General features: G+C 40.0%; 1 protein-coding gene across 5 annotated transcripts in view; it reads left to right on the forward strand.

Moving 5' to 3' along the window:
* FAIM (Fas apoptotic inhibitory molecule) overlaps positions 1 to 8,416 on the forward strand; it is a 12,642-nt gene extending 4,226 nt beyond the window's left edge. For 3 of the 5 annotated variants that reach the window (XM_025196948.1, XM_025196946.1, XM_025196947.1), the window contains 4 exons: positions 1,607 to 1,742; positions 4,963 to 5,191; positions 6,555 to 6,604; positions 7,945 to 8,094. In XM_025196948.1, coding sequence (XP_025052733.1) covers positions 1,632 to 1,742; positions 4,963 to 5,191; positions 6,555 to 6,604; positions 7,945 to 8,094 — 540 coding nt within the window. In that variant the 5' untranslated portion in view covers positions 1,607 to 1,631. Of the gene's footprint in view, positions 1 to 1,606; positions 1,743 to 4,962; positions 5,192 to 6,554; positions 6,605 to 6,810; positions 6,921 to 7,944 lie in introns of all 5 variants that reach the window. The other 2 variants (XR_003092647.1, XM_006017903.3) reach the window with 2 other exon arrangements.
* Positions 8,417 to 10,305: the final 1,889 nt, after the last annotated feature.

Below are 10,305 nucleotides of genomic sequence, written 5' to 3' on the forward strand. Positions count from 1 at the left end.
CCCACTGCCACACAGGGACCCATGCACAGCCCCTGCTGTCACATGCCTCCCCCATGCACAGTCTCCACCCGCACCCCCGCCATGCACAACCTCCACTGCCACATACACCCTGTCAGCATTCCCTGCTACTGGCGGGTCCTTGGGGAACTCCTGGCTGCAGCAAGCGAATCCCCAGTGTTGCATGGCTCCAGTGAATCCCGGAGGCTGAATGTGGCGGCATGGAGCTGGCCCGTTCCAGCCTGCTGGTGTGCACCTTCAGGGCAGGCTCAGCTGGTTTCATGCCAGCACGTGGGGCTCGCAGCCCACCCCGCTTTCCTGCAGGCAGGAGCTCCCCTCCCCACTCACCAGCTACGCCCCAGGGAATTATGCGATATTATGTGATTATACACAGGCATACATTTTACACACCAAATTACGTGGGCGCATAATGGCATAATTCCCTGGGGTGTATATTGTGTGTTTGGACACCTTGAGTATTTTCGTTACATTTATATATTCTGCTGAGACGTGGGTTGCAAATTTTGGATCCAGAGCTTAACTATTCCCAAATTTAGGGGTATCAAGATTTCAGCTTGTTTTGGGCTTTTTGGTCATGGTACACTTGTGATCTTCTGATCACAAGTTAATCAAAAGGTATTTTATCAAAGAAATGATCAGGAGTCAGCATATAAACTGTTGATATAGATTGCAAATGTAAATTCAGTGAAATTATGCATTTTTGGTAGATCTGAATTACTTATATTTTCCATTGTTCTGTTTTAACAGGAAGGTCCTCACCTATGTTACATCCATTATGTATCACATGTTAAGATCTGTGAAGGCTTAGTGCATTTTTATGGAATGCATCTACAGAATGTGAACCCAAAATAAATAAGAAAGCATAATTCTTAAATAAGATGGAACTGTTTGCTGCTTTATTATTTTTTCCCTTCTGGCAATTGGATTGAAGAATTAATTTAGTTACTATAGCATCAGGTCTGAAAAAATACCTAAATTTGCCATTTTAATGGTTGTTCATGATCAGATCCACTGTTCTACAGGTTATTGCCTTTTAAATAGGGAATAGTACACACAAATTATGTATCTTCTGAATACCGTTTCTTCTCATTTCGTTGCATTTTTGAGTGATACATATTCCTAGCATTTATAAGACAAGTAGGGCTACATCTTTTTTTATAGACTAAAAAGACTTACAATAGTAGTACTAGTGGTAATCCAAACTATGTTTGAATCTTAGGAAAACCTGATTGTAGTGGACCAGTCCCACTGCTGCTGTGGGGTAGCAGCTGTCAAGAAATAATGTACAGGTTTATAGCAGGATTACTACTAGTTAACAGAAGTTTTTAGCATTTAAAGGGATAGGTATGTGTAGAATCTTTGTCGAACTAAATATGTTTGCCTATTTTCTACCATACTTGCTACTGATTATTGCATCATTTTTTTGTATTTGTTCCGTTCTGATTTTTTATATTTAATCTGTTCCATACTTTTTGCCATGTATGATTATTATTTTGCATGGCTTGACCTGAAATAACAAAACTTTAAATAAAACGTATAGCACTTTAATAATACAAATTTAAAATTGTCAATCTGTTATTTCCCCCAGGTCTCACTACGGCCAGCTGGAGAAAATGAGTGATCTGGTGGCTGTATGGGAAGTAGCTCTAAGTGATGGTGTTCACAAGATCGAATTTGAACATGGAACCACATCAGGGAAACGTGTTGTGTATGTAGATGGAAAGGTAAATTATGTGTATATGCAAAATTAAATATTTATATAAGTGTGACTTAAGGTTTATCATAGTCTACATTGGTTACACTAAGATGCTTAATGGCAATATGGTATATCATTTGTTCAACCAAAATTTAGGTAAGAAGAGGAGGCAAAGGAAATGAGCAAGCCAGAGTATTTCAAAGGTTAGAAGAATTGTAGAAAGCAGAACCACAGGTGCAAAGTTGCCAGCTGTCCATAAATTTACAGACAGAGCATAAAAACGCCTCTATAAGGTTTGTAAAACAAAAAACAAAAAACCAAAACAAAAAAATCCCCACAAAACAAAACAAAAACTTGAGCCATCTGTAAACTGGACCTTGATTGAAGATCCCTCATCAGAGGCAAGTGTTCGGGGACAAAGAGAGCTGAGCAGAGCTACCTGGCTTTTGAGTGGGAGTGTAGCACCATATAGGAAGTATTCCCTCAAGATTTTGTAGCCTGTAGCTCTCCCTCTTTCTCCCCCATCATGTGCTGCTGCTCCGTGTCCCTGCCTGTAACACTAGGATGTGGCAGGTTGGCAGACAGTAATCCTTTGGGGTTATGTACCAGCAAGAGGGTGGGACCATCTGGGATATGGGTTGGGAGGCAGCATGGTGTGGGGTACAGTAGAGGGCTTCAGGATATGGGGATGAGTAGAAGACCCCTGGGGTAGAGAGTACCACTGTATTATTTTCCCTAGCATTTTTACCTCTATTCCTGGGAAAATGCTAGAGAAAATAATCAACGAACACATTTATGCAGGCCCAGCAGGGGAAACGATGCTGAGGGGAAACCAGCACAGGTTTGTCACAGGTAGATCCTGCCTGACAAACCTTGTAGCCTTCTATGACCAGGTCACACGCTGCCTGGACGTGGGAGCCAAGGCTGATGTCATCTTCCTGGACTTCAGGAAGGCCTTCGACACAGTTTCACACCCTATCCTCATTGGGAAGCTAGCAGACTGTGGAGTGGACGCCTACATGGTCAGGTGGGTGGCCAACTGACTTAAGGACCGCACCCAGAGAGTGGTGGTGGATGATTCCTTCTCAGCCTGGAGGGAGGTGGGCAGTGGGGTCCCGCGGGGTTCGGTCCTTGGACCAATATTATTTAATATCTTCATCAGCAATTTGGACGAGGGCGTGGAGAGCACTGTCTCCAAGTTCGCTGATGATACCAAGTTATGGGGCAGAGTTAGTATACTGGAGGGCAGGGAGCAGATTCAGGCTGACCTGGATAGGCCCCAGTACCCCTATAGGTTGGGGAGTGTCCTTCTCAGCAGCTCGGAGGCAGAGAGGGATCTTGGAGTCATAGTTGACTCCAAGATGAACATGAGCCGGCAGTGTAACGAGGCCATCAACAAGGCCAATCACACCTTGTCGTGCATTAGCAGGTGCATGACTAATAGATCAAAGGAGGTGATGCTCCCCCTCTATGCGGCACTGGTCAGGCTGCAGTTGGAGTACTATGTCTAGTTTTGGGCGCCACACTTCAAGAGAGATGCGAAAAATCTCGAGAGGGTCCAGAAGAGGGCCACTTGCATGATTAGTGGCCTTCGTGATAGACCCTACGGGGGGAGGTTGAGAGAGCTGAATCTCTTCAGCCTTCACAAGAGACAGCTGAGGGGAGATCTTGTGGCCGCCTATAAATTTATTAGGGGAGATTAACGGGGAATAGGGGAAGTGCTGTTTACTAAGGTGCCCCAGGGAGTGACTAGGAATAACGGGTGTAAACTAGTTGAGAGTGGGTTTAGGTTAGATATTGGGAAGAAATTTTTCACGGTAAGGGTGGCTAGGATCTGGAATGGGCTTCCAAGAGAGGTGGTGCTATCACCTAACTTGGAGGTCTTCAAGAAGAAGCTAGATAGTCACCTGGCTGGGGTCACCTGACCTCGGTCCTCTTTCCTGCCAGGGGCAGGGGGTCGGACATGATGATCCATTGTGGTCCCTTCCGACTCTACAATCTATGAATCTAAAACCAGTGCTGCAGTCAAATAGGGTTGCCCGCCCAATATTTTTTTTTCTTTCTACTAAACTGCAAACTTTTTACTGATAACCAAACCTTTTTACTATGGTTGGTGTTAAACCCAAAATGCGAACCTCCCACTTGTCCAGTGCCTCGCAGTAGGGTTACATTTGCATTTTGTCAGTAAAATAGTTTGGTTGTCAGTAACAGGTTTGCGGCTTGTCAGTAAAAAAATAAATAAAATTTAAAAAATTGTCTTGGGTTAGCAACCCAGCACAGGTGAAAAGAAGCAGACAAAAGTTTGTTCAGATCATATTTAGCAGTTTTGTGCTATTAGTTAGACCTGGTTTTTAACGAAAATGTGGCTTTAGGGAATAGAAATGTGGATTAAAGAGGGAATAGAAATAGGCATATTAATATTAATTAGAGTACAGTCTCTTAAAAACATTTTTATATTTTTAGCCTTATTTAGTAAAAGCTTTTGTTATTTAGATGGGCAATATAGTATAACAATCTGGGTCCACCTCAGAATTTTCACTCTTCAGTCTTGAATCATGCATGGTTCTTGTTGAATTGCCTACCTGCCCATATACCTGATTAGTGCTTTTTGAAAATAAGTTTCTAAAATGTAGGTAAGAAGTCCTTTTACCATGACAGGCTAACCACTTCTTAGAGGCTTTTTTGACTTTAGGATTTAGGAGATTTATTTAATAAGTCTGATAGTTTTGGGGTTAATGAACATTTTTATAAATAATAATTTGCTTGATATGCTTTATCTGTACTGTTTTGTCATTTACATTTTCTTTGTACTTCATTATTAAATTTGTATTTTTTTTATTTTATTTTTTTACATTTTGTTTGTGAGCATTTTATTTTGGTGGGACGGACTCTGACCCTGTCATGGTACCCAGAATACCTCTGGGAGGCTCAGCAGCAGCTAAACATAATAATAAGCAGAAGGGAGACTTTTTACATTTGTAACATAAAGTTGATCAAATGAAAAATTATTTTCCTGTTAAATCAGCAGTACATTGCTATAAGACATGCATAATGTTTGTAAATGGACTTGATACAGTGCTTTTGTTCACAGATATCAATACAAAGTATTATTTTTTTCAATTAATTACATTTTTCAAGTTCTGGGCCCACACTCAAATTCTGGTTCAATGTTTTATCCTCCTTCCTGACACTGAAATTAAAATGTTCAGGGTTTTTTAACCGTATTTTTCTCTTCTCTTATTCCTCAGGAAGAAATAAGAAAAGAATGGATGTTCAAATTAGTAGGTAAAGAAACATTTACTGTTGGAGCAGCAAAAGCAAAGGCAACCATTAACATTGATGCAGTGAGTGGCTTTGCTTATGAGTACACCTTGGAGATCGATGGCAAGAGCCTCAAGAAATATATGGAGAATAGGTCAAAAACAACAAATACCTGGGTATTAAGCTTGGATGGTATGGACTGTAGAGTTGTTTTAGGTAAGTATTGAATCGGTCCATATTACTGGCTTTATATAATCTTATGTATGTTTTATAAGTGTTTTTGCATTAACGGAAAAGATAGTCTAGTGGCTAACCTTGCCTTGGGCAGATCTGAGTTGGAGTCTCCAGTATGTCAGACTTCCTTTTCAGCCTTGGCCACATTCTTTTGTACTGAGATTTCTTGGCATTTTTGAAAAATCCCTGTTTGCTTAACTTTACAAATCTGGCTATTAGTATTTCTGTGCCCTGGCTTCCTGCCAGTAAAATGGAGTTGATATCACTTCCCTATGTACAAGAATTTTGTGAGAAAACAGATTGGGAGGCATTTGAGTACCATGGTGAAAGGAACCAGAGAAGATGCTTTGGTGGTACCCTTCCCCTAAAGGGTGCTAGTTATAGAAATGCAGATTATTTTAAACTATCTACAATTTTAAGCCGCACCTATCATTGGAGCATGTTAATACCTGCTTGTTAGCTAGTTATTTGGCCTTAGGATTCATTAGTCAGCATGCAGGAACTCTTAACTGAAGGTGATGACTGTGTTATCCTAAGTTTGCCTGTTTTTCAAAATAACTGTTTGGTAAATATTGCGTTTTCCCAAGGTCAAATTGTGCCTTTTCATGTGATTTAAATTAGCATGTACCTTAATGTCAGAAACCGCACCAGGCTTGAATAGGATGAGGATAGAAAAGAATTTGAGTAAGGGGTCATCTTAATCCCATATCTAGTCCTTTTTTATTTAAACAGCATAAATAAAACGAGCAAGATCTGGCCCCTCCCAGAGAAGGCCAGTCTCAATGTGAATCCTATAATGGAAGCACCTGGGAGGTGGTGTTGGGTAGGATGATCATAACCGTGCTTAACAACAAACAACAGTTACTAATTACTCCTTTTTTAATACCTCTCTTTTTTTCTAATGGACATGGTACATTTTTTTCCAGATGATTTAAGAGTCTGAAAAGTGAGGGTATTGAAGCTGGTTTTGAGTCGGGTAACAATCTTAATTTTAGAACGTGTTACTTTATTTAATGACCAGCAACTGAAGAAAAAAGTTAAACAATTCAACAGAAATATTTTCCTTCAGAATACATCAGACAGTATTCAGATGAAGCCAAGTTTTATAGCCAAAGGTCATAGACGAGCAAAAATATGGCTTTATTCTACAACGTGGCTTGACCCTGATGGTGGTAAACCTACACCCTCTTTTTATGAAGAGTAATGTTGTAATCCAGGCATTATAATTGATCTGGATAATTTCTGAGTTATAATTAAACACTGGCAAAACATTTGGGATTTTTAAATCTTGCTATTTTATAAAGAAGCATGTCATTCTTGTTCTGTCTTTCTCCCATTTTTACAGAGAAGGACACTATGGATGTCTGGTGCAACGGTAAAAAAATGGAAACAGTGGTATGTGGTAACTTTAAAGGCATTCATTTTAGATGCGTATTCTGGTTTATCAGTTGAAACAGACATTTCTTACAGTTAGACCACTAAAATACATGTGGTCTAGGACAAATAGTTTCCTGATAAAGTGACTTTTGTTTTCTAGAGGTGAAATACGTAATTCAGACGGTGAGAGATGAAGTTACCTGTTTGCTGTTTTTTCATTAAAGTGTTTTGTAGAGGAAGAGTTGGGGACACAGACTAAATGGTCCAGGGTCTGATATGGATCATAGAGCCTACTCATTTCAGTCTTCCTGGATTAGCAGTAACTGATTGTCAAGTAAGGCATGAGGTTCAATATAACACAGATCAGGGGTGGGCAGTTTTGGAGGCTGGAGGGCCACTTAAGGAGTTTTGGCAAGTTGGTGAAGGCCATATGGTGTGGTGCTGACTCAGCCTCCTGTCACGGCTGTTTACACCACCCGGTGCTGGGGGGTAAGGGGGTGTCCCAGTTGATCCTGTTCAGCCCCATTTGTCCTGCACCCAACACTGGAGGCAGTGGACAGAGAGGACAGGTGGATATCTATGGTGGCTGGCCTGGGACCACAGCATGCAGGGTGGATGGGATGGGGCAGTGGGCAGGCAGGGAGCAGGATGGGTGGCCAGGGTGAGGATCACAGGGAGGTGACAGTGTGGGGCTAGGGCCCGGGGCAGAGCCGCGATCCACTCCCTGCACGTCCCTGCTACGGATGCCAGTTTTGTCTTGGCTCATTTTACATGAGCTGGGTGGTGCGGGGAGGGAAGGATCAGCTGTGCAGGGCAGAATGTGTGGCTTGTCTCCTTACAGAGAGGCTGGGTAATAGGCAAGGGAGGAGCGGTCACGAAGGGAGATCCGGAGCTGCAGTACTCTAGTTAAGAATCACTAAACTGTTAAGACGGGCCTTAAAACTGCAGGTCCTTTTCCAGGTCCTCTGAATTGACTTATGTTCAGAATTAGCCATGGTGTAAACCAGTGCAACCTCACAGATTTCAGCTGGTACACTAAGGCTGAACTAGGCGCACAAGTTTTGAATTGCAGTGAACATGTCAGTGATACTGCTCATTTAAATCCTTGACCAGATTTCAATTCATTTGAAAAAAAAATCTGCATGCTCAGCATTCCTGGCAAAGCAAACCGTAGCTGGGAAGTTTTAGTTTTATACTTACCACTTGTCTCAGCTTTTCAGCTACCAAGTACATCATGTGAGGTTTCTACCTGTTAGACCTGTGTGTGTTCAGTGCTTCTGAAAATCAGGCTATTATGCAGCATTTTGTTAATAAACATACTAGTGCTTTTCTGTGACATACTGTCTCCTTTATCCCAGGGTGAATTTGTAGAAGATGGAACAGAAACTCACTTCAGCGTTGGTGATCACGATTGTTACATTAAGGCTGTTAGTAGTGGAAAGCGAAGGGAAGGAATCATTCATACTCTTATTGTGGATGACAGAGAAATTCCAGAGGCTATGGAGTAGCCTCTATTTAATCCGGCTGTGTTAGAAATAAAGATCAGGGATTTTCAATTACTGTGGTAATTAATTATTTTAATACGTACTACTTGGTACATTTAGTTTGTGCTGTTTTTATTTTCTAATTACTGTATATGAAATTATATTCTCCAAGGACCAGATGAGCTGTCTGATTATATACAACCTCATACATTGCCAGTTTTTTTGTAAATTGTATAAATATAATATATAACACTAAAGGGAAGAGGGCAAAGTGGACTGAAATCAATTGTTCACAAGGGACACTTTGCTACAACAAAATGTGAAATAAATAAGTAGCAAGATTTGATTTTTTGTCTTGGTTTTGCTTTTAAACTTTAAAAGTGTTTTGAGGTTCTTGATAAAGCTGCTCCGTACAATCTTTAAACAGCTGGTACATGTAGCAATGGACCATTACATTTTCTCATTAAAAAGTTTCTTGTAACATACACATTTTGAATGCTTGTTTTAAAATTCATGGTAGGAGAATGAAGAATAGCTATATATAATGTCTATATGTGTATAATAAATTTGGATATGCATATATATGTAATTACATGGAAATATATACTGTTATTTCAGGATACTCTTAAGAGTAAGGGTAGATAGAAGTCTACTGTGCGTGGTAAGGAAAGATAAACATCTCAGTAGTTTGAAATCTGTTGTAACGTGTAAGATTTTTCTGCGTCAAGTAACTATTTACTTTTAAAAAAGTAAACCTAAGTTTGCAAGATAATTTTATAATGTGAAACACTTGGATAAGTAATAAGTAAGCCAGCAGTTAGCTAATAACACTTTGAAACTAGAACTGCTTGTTTTCATGGTGGTGTGTAGGATGGTGGTATGTGGAAAAAGGAAATACATATAAAATTAGCAGAAATAAGGGAAGAGAATCAATTTATCTAATGGAAAGACTGAGAAAAGTGGAAATATATATTTTCAAGTTTCCAGGAAAGAGTTTAAAACTTAATTTATATATTTAAATAAGCTGTATGCCTAGAGCATTACAGATAAGTGCTGTGAATTCAGTTATAGAATGCATCTAAAAATTCACTGTGGGATACAGGGAGCTGTAATAAACATGGATGCATCTTGTGTGTTAGCATTGCAAGAATATTTTGAAGCTTAACACTGTGCTCTACTTACAGATGAGATACCTTTTAGAAAACAGCCCTATTTGCTGTATTAAGCCAGTGGTTCTCAACCTTTTGAAATTCACACCAGCCCCCCATTAGACTCAAAAAGCACACCTTGGAAAATGCCAGCTCTTTACCTCTCGCTCTATTCTTGACTATGAAAAAGTACTAGAGTAATTCTTCAGTTGGAAAAAAAACTCGGACCACAACAGGTCCGAATGGTTTTAACATTGTGGATTCCTGTTTGAAACGTCTGAGTTTATCTTGTGAATCATGTAGATGTTTCTACACCCAACTCTGCTAAAATTGCACAGCACCCTTCAAAGGATCTCGTGACGCCCCCATGTGCATCAACACCCTGGTTGATAATCACTGCATTAAATGGTATCTAAATACAAAAACCTTTTTGTCTGTAGCTACTTGTTTCTTTTCAGTCTGGAAGTGGAAATTAAAGGGAAAGCCATTTGATTGCCTGTTTCTTGGTTATCCGTCATATGAGTTAGTTTTAAATTAACACTACACAGTTAGGCACATGTATGCTGTTTAGTAATAACTGATCAAGGAAAAGACATTGGGTCAACTGCTTTCAGTCTCACCAGTGCTTGCCAGGCAGTGGGGGTTGCCCTTGTATAAACGCAAATACATAAATGAACGCGTTGAAAGCTCGTCTTTTTAATCAAAATTTATTAATTTAATCAAAAATTATTAATGTAAAGCAATGCTTGAAATTGAACTTGGCTCTGTGGCCCAAAGATGAAGACTAGAAGGCAAATCCCATCCTGGGAACTAGTTTCAAATATTTGCACTTGTAGCTCCAGCTGCAATCCAGGTCCATTGTAAAATGGACAAGGAGAGATTTTTTTTTTAATTATTATTGTTACTTTAACTTGTATAGCATTTCAGACTTTCTGTAAAATGAGTGCAAGTTAAAGTTCCGGGACCCTCCATAAAGTAATAGTATAACCTATTATTATAATAGTAATAGTATAACCTGTGATCCCTTGGTGAATGTAAGCCCCAACTTGGAAAACTTGTATTTAATTCCCACCCCCTCCAACACCCC

The sequence above is a fragment of the Alligator sinensis genome, unplaced genomic scaffold (assembly GCF_000455745.1).
Source record: "Alligator sinensis unplaced genomic scaffold, ASM45574v1 scaffold4_1, whole genome shotgun sequence".
NCBI classification, from domain to species: domain Eukaryota; kingdom Metazoa; phylum Chordata; order Crocodylia; family Alligatoridae; genus Alligator; species Alligator sinensis.